This window comes from Curcuma longa, chromosome 1 (genome assembly GCF_044706935.1).
Source record: "Curcuma longa cultivar G26 ecotype Majalengka, Jawa Barat chromosome 1, ITB_CL_G26_1.1, whole genome shotgun sequence".
NCBI lineage: Eukaryota > Viridiplantae > Streptophyta > Magnoliopsida > Zingiberales > Zingiberaceae > Curcuma > Curcuma longa.
The window spans coordinates 10,248,653-10,270,419 of NC_133861.1; the positions used below are offsets into that span (position 1 = coordinate 10,248,653).

The following is a 21,767-nucleotide window of genomic DNA, read 5'->3' on the forward strand; positions in this document are numbered from 1 at the left end:
TGCAATCTTGGACATAACTGGACATGGAAATGACATTACTACTCCATTGCATTGCCACTGTTCTCCTAATTCTTAGCTAGCCATGTCAAGCATAGATCCACATGCCAAGGCATTGGATTCCACCGGAATATAGGGGGTGTTTGGTTTTAAGTTGTATTTTTTCAACGGAAAGTTGGGGTTGAAAATATGTAAATGTATAGTTGGGGTTGAGAAAAGGTTGAGAAAATGTAAATGTAAATGGAGTGTTTGGTGAATATGAGGTTGAGTTATATTTTAGATGTCCATTTATTTATTTACCCTTACTAAAAACTTGAAAAAATCCTTATATATTTTTTACAAGAGTAGATGTGTAATTTGAATTTTCAGGTTGGCAAAAAGGACCTATGGAGGTCCTTTTTACCAACCCCCAATTTTCAGTTACCCCAACCTCATATGTACATTCACCATCTAAACCCAAACACTCATATGATGTCCATTGCACAAATTTTAAGAACTCAACTGAACATTTACATATGGGGAACCTTAAATCAAACACTCCCATAATATGACATCATTCAAATCTTGCGATCCCTCTTTGGGATCGAGGTGCATCTAATGGCTCCGTGGTTGCTTATTCATCTTCCTTTCATCCACATGCCAATTGAATCTGGCCAGCTTCCTCCTCTTTCAAGTTTCTGACAGTGATCAATCCATTACTGGAGATGCTTGTTATGTATAGATGTTCCAGGAATCAAATTCGTGGGTGGCGGCTGATCACGACTCCATTTCCTTAAGCTTCCCAAGCAAGGATACCAATTAACGAGTAAATTAATTTATTTAATAAAACGCAGAAAGATTTGCTTAGAAGTGTTGTTACATGCACGGTATAAAGTTGTTGATTCATTCCTCGCAAACGCTATATTTAATTTGATGCTTCATGCATACATAAGCATCCCAACAATTTGGAAGCGAAATAGGATTCCTTTGGGCCATTAGAAACAGAGAGCAAATCAACCAAAGTGGCCATCTCTTCCCTTTGTTGCAGTGCTGCCTAACATGCCTTCTTTACAATTATCTATGATTCAATTGACATCCTCCGTGAATCACACAATAATTTCTTGAAGCAATGTTGAAGTGCCTTTTCGATTCGTTATTCCAAATAAAGAATCTAAAGCATAACAGAGCAAAATGTTCTTAACGGACAGCAATGGATGTCCACTCCATCTCTCTGGTAGGCTTATTAATCCTTCTTCAATTTGCCGACCATCGTGTATCAAATTGCATGTCTAGTACTCACTGATTCTGTAAGCATCTCTTCAACTTGTCCATCGCATCTTCTCTTTTGCCCCACAACAGAACACATCCTTATAAATTCACCACAGATCCTTCTCGCTTTCTCTAACCACCACAAGGTCCTTCATTAGCAACAACCAGTGATAAAATTCTACTCGGATCATGTCGGATACGGTAGCAGCCAAGATTATCCGATGCTGGTCTTCATTATTTGAGACGAAGCGTCACCGGAATCAGGTAGTGAGTGAGACAGTCCACGGCTCACAGGCGGCGAAGGCTTCGATCTGTGCGAGCTGCGTGGAGGCTGAGAACAAGCTTTGTTCCTGCAAGCGCGGAGAAGACGAAGCCTTCAAGTTGCAGAGCGAGCAGCATGGCAAGGCCACCAGCTCGTTCACGCATTCTGTCATCAACATGATAGGCATGCTTATAGGTACGCATGCGTTAATCACCGATGCCTCTGTGCTTAAATTTCGAGATTTTGATTGCATGTAGTGATCAATTCTCCTGGTTCAGGGCTTGGTCAGCTATCGACTCCCTACGCACTCGAGAACGGAGGGTGGAGCTCGGTGTTGTTGCTCATCGGCCTCGGCGTCATGTGCGCGTACACTTCGCACATCATCGGGAAGTGCCTCGACGAAGACGCCGGCTCCAAGACTTACCAAGACATCGGAGAGCAGGCGTTCGGGTCCAAAGGACGGATCGTGGCCTCCACCTTCATATACCTCGAGATCTTCTTCGCGCTGGTGTCCTACACCATCTCCCTGAGCGACAACCTGCCGCTGGTGCTGGGTGGCGTCGTCCACGCGCGGGTGCCGTGGCTCCATCTGTCGACGGAGCAGATGCTGACGGTGATGGCGGTGCTGGTGGCGCTGCCCACGCTGTGGCTGCGGGATCTGTCCTCCATCTCGTTCCTCTCCTTCGGGGGATCCTCATGTCGCTGCTTATCTTTGCGACGGTTGCCTGGGTGGCGGTTTTCGGCGGGGTGCAGGGGAGCCATGAGATTCCAGTACTGAGGGCGGAGAGGATTCCGGGGATCTCGGGGTTGTACGTGTTCAGCTTCGCCGGGCACATTGTGTTCCCAAATATCTACGCCGCCATGAAGGACCCGTCCAAGTTCACCAAGGTAAAGCATCAATATACTTCTTTTGTCCCCCACACTCCGACACAAATTCCCATTGGACGGTCCGTTTTGAGGCTGTTCGCTCCAATTCCTTCGGATCAAATCTTTATAAATCCCTGACGGCTGAATTTTGATCGGCCAAATCGGACGGCAGTAGTCACCGATATCTAGATTTTGATCCAATTGGATTCTGTTGGGATTTAGTTTATTAATCCCTGATCGCTTTAGAAGGAACGTGAGATATAGAGAGAAAAAAATTAATATAAAAAACCAAAGCACATCAAATTAGGAAAAGATAAATCTATATAATGTATAAATAAATATATATAATTATAGGTTAAAATTGATATAAAAATTACATGCAATTAAATAATTTTCACCAACTTTTCTGCGAGGAAATTAAATATTTTTTAGGTTGCACTTCTGTTAAGAAACTTTAAGTTTAGGAGATAATTATATCGTATGCCCTCATTTATTTAATATAATTCTTTGATTATGTCATTAAAATTGTTTCTCAAATTAATGAAATTATGATGAATCAGGTGTCTGTGGCGAGTTTCGCCATCGTGTCGACGCTCTACGCGGCGCTAGCGTTCATGGGGGCGTGGCTGTTCGGGCCGGCTGTGAGCTCCCAAATCACGCTGAGCCTGCCGCCGCACATGGTCGCGACCAAGGTGGCTCTCTGGGCCACTGTGCTGACGCCGATGACCAAGTACGCGCTCGAGTTCGCCCCCTTCGCCATCCAGCTGGAGCAGCGGCTTCCCCTGAGCATGGGCTCGCGCACCCGCACTCTCATCCGCGGCGGCGTCGGGTCCGTGTTGCTCCTCCTCGTCCTCTCCCTCGCCCTTGCCGTCCCCTACTTCGAGCACGTCCTCAGCCTCACCGGCTCCCTCGTAAGCGTCGCCATAAGCGTCGTCTTTCCCTGCGCCTTCTACCTCAAGATCTGCTGGGTGCGAGTCTCGCGACCCGCCGTCGCGTTCAATGCCGGGCTCATAGTGTTCGGGGTCGTGCTCGCGGTGGTGGGCACTGTATCATCCTCCGCCGCCTTGCTGCGAAGCATTCAGAGGGCCCACTCCCACTGAAACAGATCTAATCCTACTTGAACAAAACAAGTGAATCGATCGAGTTTCAAAGTCGATTTCGCGATATGTAATTGTAGTATATATATATCTATATATATATATATATATAAGCAAAAGAATTTCATAATAAAAAATCTGATATAACCATCCGGAACGAACAGAATCTAAAAGATTCTGAGTTTTAAACCAGATAATTAACTCGATTAAAATTCAGAAAAATCTGAATAGCATATATCAGTTATTGACAAATATATATTATGTTTTATTCGTTATCACTTATCACTTGTCCATCACGCAATCAAATTTTTTAAAATGTTATTCAAAAAATCAACTCTTTAATATTTTTTTTTCATCGCTAGAAGAACAAATTAAGAATCTCAAACTAAATTCAATGACCAACCCAATCGTGAAAGCGATGGACCATAGAAACCACGTTTCACAATAATTTTATGAATGGATCCAAACATTTTTAAAAATAATAGGAGAGCCTTAAAACTTACCTGAAATTATCCTAAAATTTTGGTAGAACAAGTGCCCTAACATTCCATACATATCTAAATCCGCCATTGCATCTGGGTGTCTTATAAATTATCAGAAGTTAGTGGTTGGAAACATTATTTAGATACAAACTATTTTTAAATCATATAATTATATTATGTAACTATATAATGGAATTGTAAACTTTATACCAGCAGCAGGTATTTAGTCTAGCTAATAATTAAAGTGACGTAAATTAATATGAAGTATTTTACCTGAAAGGTATATATAATGTGGTAGATTCATGTTTTCTTCTCTTGTCTTCAAGGATTTCTTCGTGCCAAAGCTAGCAAAGTATATTGGCAACTGTATCCAATATGATTAACTCCTCGACCAAACTGCTACCTTTACCTGTAATCTACAGAGAAGTGGCGAGGAAGGATAATAAACCGCAAATAGGTAAAATAATAGGCAAGAGGTTCACGTTTCCCATGAGAAAGTAGAGTGACGGTTAAAGTTCTTCCTCTCCTTACACCAGACTCTTGCTTGAGCAGTTGTACATTTCCAACTTTGGAATTGCATTTATTCAGTTGTCTTGCTGCATTTAAGAAGAAGCCATATTTTCATATATATGGCTGCATTTAGCTCCCAAGATTTTTTCTCTTTGTCTGCCACGTGTCTGTGCATCTGACACTGCTTTGTTGACTGCCCATATTATCAATTATGACGTACACAAGAAACACTTAGATTGACCGACTTCCAAAAAAGGGACATTCCATAACATATACACTAACTTCTATTCCGAGATCTGAGAAACTTGAGGATGATCTAAAAGAAACAGTCACGGCAGGTACCAAACTCACAGCAGGGTGTTTCAATGGACGATGAAAACTTCAGTTTTTCATTACTGATATAGAAGACGAGCGAGAAGCAAGCTGTAGCATGCGAGCATGTGTGTACTCATTGAAGACCATACTTGGAAAGGATCCTAGCCAGTTTATCCTTTGTCAGGGGCTGCAATTGCAAACCAAGAGAACGGCAGCTAAAATATTTAACTCGATCAAATGACCATGAAATTAATATATATACATGATCCATATATGTATGTACCTTCTCGACGAATTCGTCGGCGCCGGCTTTAAGAAACAAGTCCCTGTCACACTGCTGGCTGTCCGACGAGAGAGCCACGATGGGGGTTTTCACTCCCAGTAATCGTAGCTGCTTTGTGGCCTGTAACCAGATCTAGCTAGTGATCAAAATTAATAAATATATATATATATATATAAAGAACTGCAAGATGAGATGGGAAAACAGTACTGGAAAGGAGGAGAATAGAACAGAAGCATGCATGGTACCTCATGACCATCCATGACCGACATTTCCCTGTCCATGAGGATGAGGTCGTATGACTTGCCTTCCTTGACCGATTCCACAGCCGCCTTCCCGTTCTCCGCCTCCTCCAATGCTATCCCTTGATCCTTCATCAGCTTACTCACCACCACCTGCAGCCGCCGGGCAAATCGATCACCACCGAACAAGTCCTTTGAAGAACAGGACAGATTTATCGAGTACTCACACGGGTGATGACATTGTCCTCGACGAGGAGGGCTCTTCGGCCACGGGAGGAAACCGCCTGCAGGCTCGCCATGCGAGTAGAAACGGGAGAAGAGCAGAACATGCGCGCGTAGGGCGGATTAAACGTGGCTACTTGTATTAGTTGTTGCCTTGTTGGTGGGCGTGGCCGGGTCCGTTCCTTCCCCGATGTCGACCAAGCGGTAGCGTGCGCTGCGATAGTGGCCGGATATGGCAACCCGGTGAGCATCCTCCTCCTACTGTATCAATGCACTTGCAGGCGCAGCCTCCGCAGGTGACTCCGTGCCCAGCTGCAGACGTTGCTTGTCGCCGTCATAGTCTTGTGGGGCCCACCCGGCGGAGTAGAATACTACACCGTGCAGTGAACTCATAAAGCAAGGGCGTCATTTCCAAATTTAGCAAGGGTTGCCTGATTGACAGGTGGTCGCGCCGCCACTCTGAAGAAAACGGCTGCTGCATTACGTTGGGTCCCGCCGTGAAAGAAAAATAGTTTGACGTCAGCCGTGGTGCTCAACGGCTGTGGTGAGGGCTAGAGGGATGGGGATAAAACTTAGTCGATTTTTATATTGATTTTGATATACTTAAATTTATTATTTAATTTTTATTAATAAGAAATAAATAAGTGTCGGATTAATTTTCTACCACATGCTATCTTCTGGTGGTTGGCGACCATCAAAATCAATCAGTTAATAGAGGGAAATTTGTGCGTATTTGTGTGGCGATCGATTTGAAGAAAAGCTTAACAGCCAGCTGTCGATTAGAGAAAAGCATGAGAGGCCAAACTGGAATACAAGAGGTCTGCTGCCGGAGAATAGGCGGCGAGGCCGGCGTTCGCCTTCTCTGCCGGAGAGGGAAGCGATGCGCGCGGAGAGTACAGAAATGGAAACCAAAAGGAAGAAGGAAGCCAATTGCTATTCGAATGAGCACTACGCAGATCAAGGAAGAAATCAACCAACTTGGGAAGAAGAACTAGTGTAGTTGGCTACGAATAAGCCAACTTATGGTATGGATGCTAGCTGGTGCAGAAGCAGATAAGGAAAGATATGCTTTCCCATTCGGATGGGTCTGGGAAATATGGAAACACCACAAGAGCAAATATCCCAAGGATAAAGATAGCAAAATTTGGAAGTGGATCGCGATGAGGATCCTGAAATAGCATATGGCGCAGCAACGGATAAGCTCGCGACTAATGTGGCAGCGCCTGATGTGCTCTGGCTTTCGCAGGTAGGAGAGAGACAAAACACAGATGAGACTTCAAGGATTGATAAGCAAACATGAATGGAGCGGTAAACGAATCAAATGTTCACAGGTAACTTGGGTATTTAATTTTATAAGAATTTGTTTACCTTCTTCAACAAAAAATGTTCTTCAGTCAAAAAGTAAAATTTGCTATATTAACGATTTTACATAGTCGATTTTATGATATACAAAGATAAATCTAGAAGCAAGAATTTATTTACCTTCACTTGATATACACAAAGTCAATGATACTTACCATGAAATGGTAGCATTTTAGCATTACACTCACAATTGCATGCAGTAAATGCCAGTGGGATCCACTGCCAATGTGAGTGTCATGCTACGATTTCATACTATGATTTCATATTATGTATTACCACTCTTAAATTAATAAATTTAAATAACTCATTAAATTCAATAAATAAATTTAAATATATATATTCAATTCATTAATATTCATGATTGTAAACTATAAATAATATTTATGAATAATATTCACTAATAAAATTTATGAACTATGTTTAATAATAAATTTTTTATCAATATGATAAATAAAAAATAAATAAATAAATTTATATTATGAAACTTAATAATCAATTTAAAATATTAAAATTTTTAAATAATCAAATAAGTTTGAATCTAAAGTTCAATAATATCTAACGAATCAAGTTCACATCAAGCTCGAGTCAACCTCAAATTCATAAGAAAGAAATTAAGTTAAATTTAAATAATTATTTTAATGATTTAATTCATTTTAGACTCAACTTAAATTCACTTGATTATCTTATTAAATAAATTTAAACACCATAAAATTTAGATTGATTTGGCTCTTTATCGCCCTAGGCAAGAAGCCCAATTTTGGGAAAGAAGATAAGATTGTGAACTAAAGTATAAGGTTAATGTTTGATTTGATAAGAAAATTATTTATATTTATTTAATATATTAAAAAATTAATTAAATAAATAAGATTGAATAATTAAATAAGATAAACAAATAAATTTATTTATTAATATTCATAAACAGAGATTATGCATTAATAAAGCTCATATCAAGAGTGTGAATAAATTTGACCAAAAAAATTTAAATATATAAAAATTTTAAATAATTAAATTTGAGTGTTCAATAATATTTAAATAAATAAGTTCAAACCAAATCAAATTCAAATTTATAAAAAATATAATTTAATTTATTTTAGATTTAGTTTGAATTAATTATCTTATTAAATAATTTTTTAAATTATATAAAATTACCGGAACGCTTTCTTCGGTGTGATAAATCATAAATAGGTTGGATTTTCCCTAAGGCTTGCTGTAAAATATGATATAAAAACCGGGTGACCCACAACTCGGAGTTCCAGTGGTCGTGGAGGCCTGATAAAATAATCCTTAGACATGCCATTGAGTTCAGAGAAGCAATGAAGAAGGATGTACATTTGGAGAACCATGCCAAGATCCAATGGGAGGCCTGAATCTGCCATTCGAAGTGGCCTGAATTGGCAGCCAATTTAGGAACTCTGGGTAAATGCATTTGAACAGTCCACCTCCTGGCCTACGTTCCCTTTAGATGCAGAATTGGCCGGGATCTGCGTCGGCCTAGAAGCAACATGGGAAGCAGGGTTCTTGATGCTCTGGATAGAAACAGATAGTAAGCTAAGTCTGGAGCTGATCATCAAGATGCCCGCCGCCATGCTAAACAAAACTGCGAAGGATACAAAATCTTTTATCAGTGGAGTGGCAAGTAACATTATCGCATTAAGGAAGAGAGCAAAATAGTTTGACCGATCGTATAGCAGGCGAGATACTCTGTCTCAACATTAAGATGATGTATTAGACCCACACTTCGAGGTACATGTATTAGACCCACACTTTGAGGTGTCCCGTCTATGAACCAGATAAGCCACTGCATGGCCTATGCAATACATACTGTTATTACATTTTTGATGCAACAGGGCGCCCGCCCTTAGTCCCTTTAAGAAGAAAAAGAAGACAACTTCGTGTGCAACAAGGGCGAAAACTGTGGGATAGAACATTCCATGCATCTTATTCGCGTGCAACAAGAACAACTTGCTTCCCGACATTCTGACCAGTGAAGAGTCCAACAAGTGCTGATGGAACTTTCTCTATGCCCTCAGCAATGTCCTCGACATAAGTCACCTTTCCTTCCCTGATGTATCCAATCATCGTCTCCAAGAACTCAGGATACAAATGCTTGTGATCAGGCTCAACGAATCCTTGTACGCGGAGGCGCTTTGACAAGATAGCCAATATGTTATATATACCTTCTGGTTGTGTGAGATTGTACTGAGATATGAGGCCACAAATAGCAATGCGGCCATAAATTTTCATGTTTAACAACACAGCATCGAGCATTTTGCCACCGACGTTTTCAAAGTAGATGTCTATTCCATCAGGAAAGCACCTAGAAAAACATAGATATATGCAGTATTAGACTTAAACATGTTTTTCATTTAATGAATAGCACTAAAAACAGAAGTATATATTGTTAGTGTCAGCCCTTAGTGCCAATTCGGATTGAGTAAAACTTGAGTTGAACTCAAGTCAAATCGAATTCATTAAGAGGGTTACATGATCATCATGCATGAGATTAATAGGGTATTAATTTCCTCATCATTAAGAGAGTTGCATGAGCATCATTAAGAGGGTTGCATGATCATCATACATGGCATGCATGAGATTATTAAAGGTATTAATTCCATGGAATCTCAAGAGTCAAAAACCCTTCATATTCCATAGTTGGATATAAAAAAGGATGAGAGACTCTTGAGAGAAGGACTATTGGTCTTCTTCCTCTTCTCTTCTACCTTGATCGAACCTAGTATTGTGGCTAACACCACGATCTGGTTCCTCTCCATCTTAGTGTTCATGTGGATACCGTGGAGGTGCGAGCACAGTGATCGTGCTGAGATCCGTCAACCTTTGAAGGCAAGAGTTGCTGTCGGGATTGCAAAGGACTCGCATCGAAGGTAACCTCGATTCCAGTAGATAGAATCGGTAAAACGAATATGATTTCGCATGGATCTTCTGGAGGGATCCCCTTTTCCGCTGCATTTTATGCAGCTAAAATTGGTTTTAGGCGCATGCAGATCCCAACATATATAAACAGAAACTTATATTCCTGGCTCATGTCACATAGATGGCTAGGATTGGGGACAGACTAGAAGCTGCAACAAAAGTATCCTTGGTAGTTGATTGTTGTCACACAGATTAGTAAAATATTTGGAGTTTGAAAACAAGTCTCAGATATTTTTGTTAAGATAGCATCAAGATTTTGTGATCTTAATACAAAGTGATTCAATACGCAGCAAATGAATTGAGGAAGCAAATGTCACATGTTTTCTTTCAGTTCCTTTCCAGTAGGCATAGAAATATAAAGGGAAAACTTTAGTATTGATTCAAGTCATTTTGTTTAAGTGGCAAAATAAGATGATTAGAGACAAAAGGATGTAAGAAAATTTTGAGCATCCTATGTTGTTCAATGTTTCAAACAAATCATAATTGTTAAAACTTCTATATCTCAGATATTGACCTTTTTAAGGCAGCATCAAGATCTTTCTCCTCCTTGTAGTTGAAGGCATCATCAAAGCCTAATTTATTTTTCAAGAGATCAACCTGAGTCAAGCAACGGAAACCAGTTACATTAACTAGTAAATCAGAAAACCAGAAGACAAGGTATATTTATGAATACCTTCTCTTTGCTACCAGCGCTCCCTACTACGTAGCAACCCAAAAACTTCGCAAATTGGCCAACAAGTTGACCAACAGCTCCAGATGCTGCTGATACATATACTGTTTCTCCTGTCTTCGGGGAGCATATGTGATTAAAACCAACATACGCAGTAAGGCCAGGCATTCCTGAAAAATAAAAAAGAGGAAACTCACATCATCATCATCAAAGCATGTTTGTCCGCAGTTATTGGGCTCAAAGCAGTGGAATCACAGAAAATAAATCCATTCATATACAGCAGCTGATCGTAAACCAATTGGTTGGCAACAAAGCTTGTCGATGGTGACAAATATATTTCAAAAAAAGAGGAGTTACATGAATCTTAACTGGTAAAAATTTTCAATTCAAGGCTATCTACTGGAAGCTTTTCTAGCCACTATTATCAAATTTTGATAGATGAGTAATATCCATGATATAAGAATATATGAGATTTCAGATATAAAATATGCATTTCTCCAATTAATATCTAGCTTAACTTTAGATTCATATCGACAACCAATTAAGGTGTACATAAGTACCAATTATATGCATTGTAAAAAATGAATAAGTTTCTCAATGGTGTATGCAGTGTTAGAGGATAATTTGCCATTTACCCAGAATCCCTGTGTAATAAGAAAGTGGTATGTCCGTATATTTTATTTTAGATAACCCTTGTGGTGATTCCACCACAGTGTATTCTTCCCACCCAGTAATTCCCCACACCAAGTCTCCAACCTTGAAATCTGGATTGCCAGAGTCAATGACTTTGGATACACCATAGCCAACAATTACCTGCCATTATGAGAAATGTCATGAATACTAAAATCTCAGTTAATAATGTTCATCATACTTGCTTGAACAGAGGAAAGAATAAATGATCTTTTTATTTTTAACCCAAGCCTACAAAAAATTAATGATTAGTGCAACTAATTCTACAATATTTTAAAATTATTTGCACACCCCAGTGCCACAAAACTGAGATTAACTTTCTTGATAAGTAAAATTATACAAGCAACAAAAGTACGTTGGGGAAAAAAATTGATTGACCACATGACAAATTTTATACTTATTGATCTGGAGCCCTGTGGGAAAATGGTTATATTTACCATATGCTTGGTACAAGAAAGAAAATGGTATATAGCTCAGGAACCTATTTAGCAATGTTTAATATTTATGACCACTGGACCGTCAATGAAAATAATGGTGAACTATCAATATTCTTTCAGGTGAGCACAAAATAGTTTGGAGGAAAAATAGACTAATCTACTGGCAGTATAGATCTCTTAGAAGCATGGGACCAGATAAATAGTAAAGCACACAATCTATGCTCAAACTGAGTTAAAGAATCTGCATGGCAATTTTCTGTACATAAAGTGAAATTTATTCTGAAAAAGCTTGCCCATTTGAATCAAATTTCTTAAGGCGAGCATTTTCCATCAGAATGTCTCTTTTACTGTATGAACTTTGTTCTTGTCTGAGACCGTTGGCAGGTGAATCAGCAAGAAGCAACTGCTGAGGACACGAGATCGAGGATGACGAAGGTGAAGAGAGTCCCTGGGACGCCTGCAATGCTTAGATGAGGGTTAGAATAGACTCCGAGGGGACTCGGAGTGGCCACTCCGACAGTCAAGTTAGCAACTCCGACACTCAAGTTAGCACAGGGATTGAGAGAAGATGAAAGCAATAGAACTTATGGAAGAAGAAAAAGAAGATGAGGGTGAGTGCGCGTGTGACAATACCCCTGCGCATACTCCTCTAGGGTTTATATAGTAACACAAAAAGCATCTCCACGTTAGAGCCGATAAGGAGACCAGATCCGATAACCATTGAAGATCTCTCCAATCACTAAGCATCACGAGTTTATAGAGGGGCATCTAGGGGATCAAGTCTGACAAATGTATGATTGTCTCCTTATTCAACCATGACGTTGCATTTGGGAATATTCGTAGTAGCTGTCAACGGGCCAACATAGGGTGTATGTCCCAACTGTGGATAAAGAAATAAAATATATGTGAAGTGGCCTTGAAGATCAAACTGTTTGGGCCGAGTGGTCGAGGTTCTTGGAGTCGGGCGAACTGAGCTGATGGAGTTGAGGAGTCTTAGTCCTCTAGAGTCGGGTGGGCCAAGTTGAATGAGTCGGGTGGCCTGAGCACATGGAGTTGAAGAACCTGTATCCTCTAGAGTCGAGATGGCTGAACCGAAGGAGTAGAAGAGTTTGAATCCTCTGCGGTCGTGTGGGTCGAGTTGAATGAGTCGGGTGGATCGAGCTGAATGAGTCAAGTGGCTTGAGCTGATGGAGGAGTTGGATGACCATTTTGACTTCCACATAGGCTTGACTTTTAACCTCTACCTAAGCTTGACCTTTGATTTGACTATGCCAGGTGTAGGTTCTCCTTTCCACCGTATCAAACTTGAAACTAAAGCCTCAAGTTATATCTTTCATATTGACAGTAATACAGCACACTATAAAAACTTATCAGGTATTATATCATTATCTAAGCATTCTTTATTGCATAACCAACAAACTTAAGATCCTAAACTATGTATCCCACTATTAATTAATGTTCACATCGAATTGCAGTTAGAAGTGGCACCATAGATTGAAAGCTCTAATGTGTTTTGATGCCATTATTTCTAATGTACTGTTCGTTTACTTCCCTTAATTTTATATTTCGGGATATTGGAGAAAGGTTTAGAATGAGATTCAATCTTACTCATTGCTTATAATAATGTAAATGTTGATGAACAGGGTGGTTTGCATGATAATTAATAATTGAGGGGTGATGACCTCTTGGGAAACATGAAGCTACTGGATTGTTTATGTTCCATTCATACCAATTTTCAGATTACACCATTTATGTATCTACTGTGGGATACTTCTTATCAGGCACATATATATCTTATCTGGCACCATTATACTACATATCTAATCAGATTAAGAAGTATAAAAAACTAGAAATCCATTCACTCACTTCCTTTTGCCTTTTCCTAACTTATTCATGAAGTGGCAATGTAGCATGTGATTTTAAATAGATTTCCAAAACTGATGGTAGCTAAAAGAATAACAAACTTGTGTAAAGAAAATTCACTCGCTGAGAAACCGATCCAACAAAACGCAACTAGAAAAAAGAGAATTATAAGAACGAAAACAACACTAAAACAACCAAAAGGAGGATATTTTGAACAGAGGGCAAGGAAAGGGGCAAGAAGGAGAAGCAAAAGGGCGCAATCCCTTCACTTTCTTACCGATCCAAGTTCGAAGGAGGGTCTGTAGCTGGTGGCGACGGGCTTTGACATGCGGCTGCGTATGTAAGGGTCGCAGGAGAGAAAGAGGTTCTTGAGCAGCAGGGCAGTGGATCCCGGGGGAGCTTGGCCGGCACGGTGGCGGAGGTCAGGATCATGTTGTCCTCAGACGGGAAGCCCGTCACGTAGCTCTTGAGGAGGATCCGCTTGCTGCTCAGCTCCTCCGACGCCATGCTTTCCAATTTCCTTCCTTCGATCTTCTTCGCTACCTGCGGTAGAGGCGTTGAAAAGGAGCACTATGCCTGTTGCTTTTAATTTGATTTATTGGTAAAATCCGTTCAGTTCAAGGTCAGGTTTTATTGATAAACGCATTTGGCGACAAATTAAATAATCTGGACGATTTAACGGGATAGTTCATTATGTCACAACTCAGGCTGAGGATACGATGACGTAACGGAATAGAGATGATGATGAGATCGATGTAGCCCAATACATAAACACATGGATTGTATAAAAAATATAAAAAAAAACTCTAAGCAACCCTAAAACTAAAAGCCAGTCTTTCTATCATGATGATCAAACTTTGAATCCATTTCACTAAATGGGAAAATGACAATTAGTTTTCCTAGTAACTTAATTATGTTTTTAATCAATCGAGATTATAATCTAATAAAATATTTAAAAAACGATTTATAATATAATTTATTAAATGAAAAACATCTAAAAATTAAAAAAATGCAGAAAATCTCAATTTGTGACAGATAATACTTGATAAATTATTTTATATAATCTAAAAGGATAAATATTTCTTTCATTATTAAAAAAATAACTTTGCCATTTTTTCTTCTAATAAAAAACACAGATACCTTGTCATGGAATATTCATACAAACAGTGTCCATGTCCCATGGTCAAACCAACCGTGAGACAAATTAAGACACAATTTTACATATCTTTTTGTAATAACAAAGTATAAATTCTGTTATGATTGCAATAATTAGGAGGGTTGGCTGGTAACATTTAGAGAGAGAGAGATTCGATTTGGTGCTATACGAGCAAGAATCCTTTGGAGTTAATTTTTGATGGCAAACAAGGGGCAATGGGCAACGGGAATCATGCCATGGCGGCCACTCCGATAAGGACAACAAGTGTTTTGAATGTTTCTCAACCTATAACTCAGGGCATGGTGAAATAGCAATCGCAAGAGAAGACAATCCCAGCAGTAGGAGAGCAGCCAGTGATAACACAAGGTCAAAGGTAGGAGGGGCGTCCCTTGGCTCTGATCCTCTTAAAGGATAAGAACAACAAAATATGGGTTGACTTATTCTCCTCCAATCAATTGTTCACGCAGAAGAATATCCTTCAATATATATCATTTAATAATGAACGAGTTACATTAGAGATTGATGATATTGATACAATCAAGACGGCTATGGGCGATTGTCTAGTAGGATGCTTCATTGGACGGTTTCTAGATTGGGCTGCAATCAAAGTCATGGCTAAGCAATGGAACGCCAGGTATGATATAAACATCCACAAAACGATATTGCTTATCTTCAAATTCCATTCTGCGGAGGATTGTGAGAGGATCATGCGTGGAGGACCTTATGTAACAATGAGTTGTCCTCTATACTTGAAGTCACTTCCATCAGAATTCTTGTTTCAAAGGGAAGAATTACAATGACTATTAGTATGGGTGCAAATATTCAACCTGCCATAAGTGTTGAACTATTAGTGCCTTGAGTAAGTTGGCTTCCAACATTGGTTGACCATTGTTTATTGATTAAATAACTCGTCAACGAAATCGAATCAATTATAGGCAGATGCTAGTGGAGATTGATATAAGGCAGAAGCTATCAATAATTGTCCCAACGGTCCTCCCCGAGGGATGGAGGTAGATCTTCCCATATTTTTTGAATTTAAATTCAAATTTTGCTTAAAATGCCAGCATATGAGCATTACCAAGATCATTGTGAAGTTTCAAGTGATAAACAATCGACTCTCTTGGACATGATGGAATCCACTCGCTTCTCATACTTGGACAGTAGTTTTGACAAGCCGAAATGAATAAGGCCGCGTTGGGCTTTCCAGAAGCAAACCCAAGCGGATGTTCAGGCACCCGTAAGTGAATGCAACAATGACAGCCAATTATTATGTTAAAAAAAACCCAAGATAGAAGAAGCATAGATTTTAAATAAAAAAGAAGTCTATTATTCAATGTTATACATATTCAAAGTTTAAATTGAATTTTTATTTATAAAATTTGCGACGCAGTAACAATGATACATTTTTTTTAAAGAAAATTAGAATGGCTCTCGAAAATATATATAATTATGTTTCATTAAAAACATAGTTGCGTGTCACAGATATCTCTAATGATTTTTATTATTTGTACAAGTATAACAGACATTTCTAATGTTATTTTTATATTTATTATACTCCAAAACAATCAGTATCATGAATGCATCAGTTGCCTTTTGTTAATTAGTAAATAATTTTCGATATCAAAATATACAACTAGATTTTAGTTCTCCTGAAGCATATTTTAATTTATTAATAAAATATAATTCTATTAGATTTATTAACCTAAAAATATTTATGGCTTTAATATAAAAAAATTTATGTCTTACCTTAATTTTAGAGATAAAAAAATATAGCTTGCTTCAAAGACACTTAGTTTATAGGAAATCGATCGTATGACCTCAAATTATTTCTCAAGCTTTGAATTCGGATCAACATGCCAAAAACACTTTTAAAAAAATACACTAGTGGAGTTGGTTCAATGCATCAAGTCGGAGAAGATGAAATCAAATGCTACCTTATTTTGATGATAACTTGATTTTTTTTCCCCCAATTGCAATGATCTACTTGAGACATGGAGAACATTGAATGTGGACATGAGGTGCAATGCACTTGGATTCGGAACCATTTTCAGCAGTTGATCAGCTTTCTTTCAAATGCATCACGGATCTGATGCGCAACGGGGGCAACAATTCAGATTTCCAACATCAAGTATGAGCAGGCTGCATCCTTCGATAAGGTCATGTCTCTTGCTACCACCCAACGAAGAGAAGTCCAAAGTCGAATACGAGTCTGACTGTGTTCTTTAACACGGCTATGTTCGGTCAACCACAGATATCCGACAGCCAACATGGTTTGGTCGTGCTTATCAACACAGCCATGGCACCATACCGACTGGGGATCTAAAGGTAACTCGGATAGAACAAAAATGGTTGTCATATGCCACATTTTGCATTCACAGAGAAGAGCATGAAAATAAGGATGGAAGTACGTTGACCTACGAAAGATTCCAAAAAGACATTGCCATACAAAACAAATCGAGAAACAGAGTAGATAACATAAATCATAAAACAGACCGATCATGAACAATAATAATTTAGCTTAATTGCCCACATGACTGCCAGTTCATCTTGTTTTTCATAATTAACACCAAGTACCATGGCCCTAGGCCTAGGGAGAAGCAAAGAGATAAGTTATCAAGCAAAATTAAATGCTATCAAATGATGGCTAATCGTTAGGAAGATCTGTCGACTATTTTCTCATAACTTTATCTGTAATTTCTGGGAGGAACATCTTTGCAAAGGTTCTCATTTACTTGAGATAATTAACAAAGGGCTAGCTGCTCTTCACGTTTAGATTGTTCTCATCAATGAGTCGACGAGATAATTTTAATTTTCCCACATGTTTATAGGAAATCAACTGTCTGCAAACAGTGTGCCATAGCTAGTACTTAGAATCAAAAGAGTCCAGGTTTTCTTTGCTTAGCCACCTTCCGAACCTTGAACTTTCCCCTTCTCTTTGCAGTCCACCTAAGACTTTTCAATTTGTTTTTAGCATGTTGACTCCTTAATTATTTAGCCACTTTCTCTGAATAGAAAACTGTCGAGATTAGAGTGATGCAAGAAAGTGACATATATAGTTCTTGTGTGTTCAATATGCAAGAACTTATTTTACTAATATGTTTGGCTAAGAAACAATCAATTAAAAAAATGACAATTGGACCGATCAAAACCAGTTGCCTTCATTTAGACCCATAGATTGAGGTTAAGAATATTGGAAATCTATCCAAACAAATAATTTTAAATTATCAGTAAAAAGATTCCTAGAGTCCTATGTTGATTTTTGGTTTTGCTGAAGAATTAATTATTGCTTTTAAAGAATTTGCAGGGTCATTGATTATATATACATATATATAAAAGTAAATCAGAATCCAACCAATAGAGAATTTGAAATAAAATAAATGAGATAAACTTAAGAAGAACGCTAAAGAAGTAGGAGATAAAAAATACAAGAAAACAATTAGATTTGAACCACTTTTCTTCTGGTAAGAAATTCTGAACAAAATTTTGCCGTTTTTTCCAACCTGTTTTTTGAAACCAACAAGTTTGATTTTCAATTAATTTGATAAATTTGTTATATATATATATATATAATTATTGAATATATTTGATAAACTATTAAATTAAATTAACAAACTTGTACTCAGCACATATATTGTTAATATTTATAAATAAAGATTATCAAATATTTATAAATCATACTCATTGATAAAAGTTATCAAAATCATAAAATAGACTAAGATTTAATATGCTTTTATTTTAGATTCAATTTAACTCGATTTGATTTTAACTCATTTAAGTATGAATTGATATATTCTTATAGCACGCATGTTGATTAGGGATGGAGTTCGAAATTTCATATTAAAGCCCTTAGCTCGTCCCTGACGTTGATAATATCCAAATGTCAGGCGCCAAACTGTGAAGAACGAATACATTAAGGACGGTCGCAGTTACATGCATTTGAGTTTCGTACGATGCATCAATCTCTCAACGAGTGTGATCCTCACCACAAAGCTGCCACAAGACAAGTTGAGGAATTAAGCTATTTTGACTGGGGGTGCGTTCTGGTCCTCTGGAAAGGGACAGGGGGATGGCACAAGGGCATATGGCCAGGGGAGACGAACCTTAAGCATCACTCGTACATTGTTTCCAAAACAATTAATTGTTAGCATGACCCACCACCACTCAAGTTGCATGGGAATCCCTCGAAAAAAATGGGATGCAGTGTATCTGCACCTATATATTCAGACACATGGAACTCCAAAGCTTCTCGCCCAACGCAGTTAATAAAGGCAGCCACCAGAAGCCAAGATGATTCCTTGAATCACCTCTCTCGTCTTTCTCCCAACCTTTCAGAAATCCTCGTCTCAATTTTTTTTTCTCCTTCTGTTTGTGCTCTTCTTCACTTGTCTCATATCGTTGGCAAAGAGTGAAAAGGCAGCCAACGATCTCATGGTTTCTGGGTGTTGGAAAAGATAACAAGGTACGGTTTTAATTACCACAATAGTTTATTGATCGAGTTTCCAAGGATTCCATCCTTACGTTATCTCATCGCTTTATTTTTCTGTATGAAGTTATTGGATTTTTTTTTTATAGATGTAGGTCCCCAAACAAGCTTTATTTTGAAACATCAGGGGAAGAGAAAAGACATAATATCATAGTGATTTCTCATTAATTTTCTAACAGTAAGAAATTGTTCTAACCATCTTTTGTTTTTCCAGTTTTTTCTATTTTGTTAAATTGGATAGAAAGCCCTTTTCAGGGGTTCAGTGCCATTTTAGAAAATTTTTATAGTGCAGACAAATCAAGTTGTGAATCTATATATGATCATATTGACAGAGCTAACCTCACTCTGCTGGTCGTCTTTAACAGGCAACTTCTGGTTCAAGCATCCTGTGCTTGGCGTACGTAGTTGGTGCTGTTTCAACTTCTGAACATGACAGGAAGCATGTATACCTTCAAACTCCTGATCTTGGCTCGAGATTATTAAACAAAACCTGCAATCAAAGTAAATGTATTTGTGTTTTGAATTGTCAATCAAGAGTACCAATCAATCTTTTTGAAGAGAAGCTCGCGGCTGGGAAGATAAAATGGAAAGCAGAACTAGAGGAAGCAGAATGGCAACCAGTTCAAGCATGAGGCATTCAAAAGCTCAATTACAAGAGCAAGACCACAAATCTTATCTAAACGCCTATTTCAGCTTGGAATCCTTTCTGCTACTCCTCTTTCTCACTGCATCACTGTTGATACTTCCTCTCATACTACCTCCCTTGCCTCCTCCGCCTTCCATGTTGCTTCTACTTCCCATTGGCCTTCTCATTGTGCTTATGATTCTAGCTTTTATGCCTACGGACGTACGTAACATTGCATCCTCTTGCCTATAGACATGTTGTAAGCTGACTATCCATACGACGAGTTTAATATGCGTTCCTTCATGGGATTGAATTATATGAAAATAGTCCTCCCAACATACAAAGCGATATGCTAGCTGTGAACATATTCTTGGTAGGTGTCATCAAATTAAGAAGAGAAACTGTTTCTGCTCTGTTACTGATCAACATGACTAATTAAGAGGGCTTTGACATAGTGCCTTTGGAGGATGAATGGATGAGTGTAGTCGTAGCGTTTGCAAACAAGCCGATAAATAGCTCCAGCTAAGAATCCAGAGGCTCCTGAAAAAATAACAGACTGCAAATATGCAGTTTTGCTAGAGGAATTATATATGAAATGCATGTCATGGGCTAAAAGTACTGGTAAATCCCCAGGAAGGATTTTGGTGTTTTGTAAATAGAAGAGAGATACTTTTCTTTTTCTATGTAACTTGTTTACGACTTTATCCTTCTGCTTTAATTCATACAGGAACCCTGATACACAGGGTGAGAGCACAAAAAGTTTGGTGAGAATAAATGTTTATCATGAATGTAGGAAAAAGAAGTTTCCTTCTTGAGGTATGGGTTTTAGGTAGTTGAAAGTAATAACTAAGTGGGCATGAGGTTAGCATCAATGTGTAAAAGCTGAGAGGAAAGGTGTTGATGAGTTTAGTTGTAAATCTACTCAATATTCTGCATGTAAATACTTTGCCTGAATTATCAAATCTGGTTTATCATACACACACACATTAATATAACAATTCCATAGGACTAGTTTATATCTATTCTCGCACTAAATTTTTCTGACAAGGAATCTATACTGTACTGAGAGTATTTATTCAGTGATCTCCATTAGCCATTTGGTTTTCTTTCTCATTCATATCTGCACTGGTCGTTCGAGAGCATGCTTATCTTACCAATTCCGTTTAGTTAGTTTGGTCATGAACGTTCGAGCATGGATAAAAGGTGGTAAAATTTATCTTGAAACTAATAATCTAGACAACGACTAGGTGGATAAGGACTACACGAGAGTTTCCAAAAAGAAGCTTGTGATGATATCGACACACGTAACGTAATCCACGAAATTACAAATAAAGTGCACGTGTTAAAAATGTTATCAACATCCCAAGCGATGTCTCTATCTCCTACAGCCACCATCACATCAATTCATCAATTCATAAATAGTGTGTCACTGCATATACTAGCTACATGGTATTGGTCATCGATGATACCCTAATTTTAATCTCAAAAAAGAGTCGTGAGATAATAAAGAAAATTAATATGACATCATGATAGTGGCCTGCCATTAATTTGGGCATGTGTTTTTTTTAGAATACTGTTAATTTGACCATTAACATTATTTAGAATTACTGTAATTAAGGAACTAAATGAATAATGTTAGATAGAAATTAGTCAGAACAATGTGAGTCATTGGCATTCTCCAGTTCGATTGGGAGTTAGAAACCAATCTTCTCCTTCGTGGGATAGGTGGAGGTAGTAGTTTTGGTGATCCAAAGTAGATCTAACACTTTTACATCCTAGATTATTGCCAACACTTTCAATGGCCAGCAGTAAGAAAATACTTTTTCCCCTCTTGGTTACAAGAGATCCATTTAATTAGAAGGATGAAATTTTCAACCTTTTTACCAATACTAACATAAATATAATCAAGATTTTTGTATCTAAGTTATTTGATTTGATTTTGCATTGTCATTGTTTTCTTGTGAATCTCTTTTCTATGAAGGTTCTTCTGGCATGATACTATAGAAAGGCTTCATTTCATCCGATTAA

General features: G+C 38.3%; 2 protein-coding genes and 1 pseudogene across 2 annotated transcripts; 1 reads left to right on the forward strand and 2 right to left on the reverse strand.

Annotated features, from left to right (window-relative positions):
• Nucleotides 1-1,397: 1,397 nt before the first annotated feature.
• On the forward strand, nucleotides 1,398-3,566 carry LOC141812549 (amino acid transporter AVT1H-like). The gene is given in 4 exon segments (XM_074700548.1): nucleotides 1,398-1,702; nucleotides 1,786-2,196; nucleotides 2,199-2,395; nucleotides 2,935-3,566. Coding segments are annotated over 4 exon segments (1,416 nt in total). The 5' UTR covers nucleotides 1,398-1,434; the 3' UTR covers nucleotides 3,475-3,566.
• Nucleotides 3,567-4,911: 1,345 nt separating this feature from the next.
• LOC141842775 (two-component response regulator ORR41-like) lies at nucleotides 4,912-5,629 on the reverse strand. Its single transcript, XM_074730803.1, has 4 exons — nucleotides 5,528-5,629; nucleotides 5,307-5,453; nucleotides 5,062-5,181; nucleotides 4,912-4,965 (listed from the first exon to the last, which is right to left on the reverse strand). The coding sequence occupies exons 1-4, from the start codon at nucleotides 5,627-5,629 to the stop codon at nucleotides 4,912-4,914; spliced, it is 423 nt and encodes a 140-aa protein (XP_074586904.1).
• A 2,879-nt stretch (nucleotides 5,630-8,508) lies between these two features.
• LOC141833808 (2-alkenal reductase (NADP(+)-dependent)-like) lies at nucleotides 8,509-14,056 on the reverse strand (annotated as a pseudogene).
• Nucleotides 14,057-21,767: the final 7,711 nt, after the last annotated feature.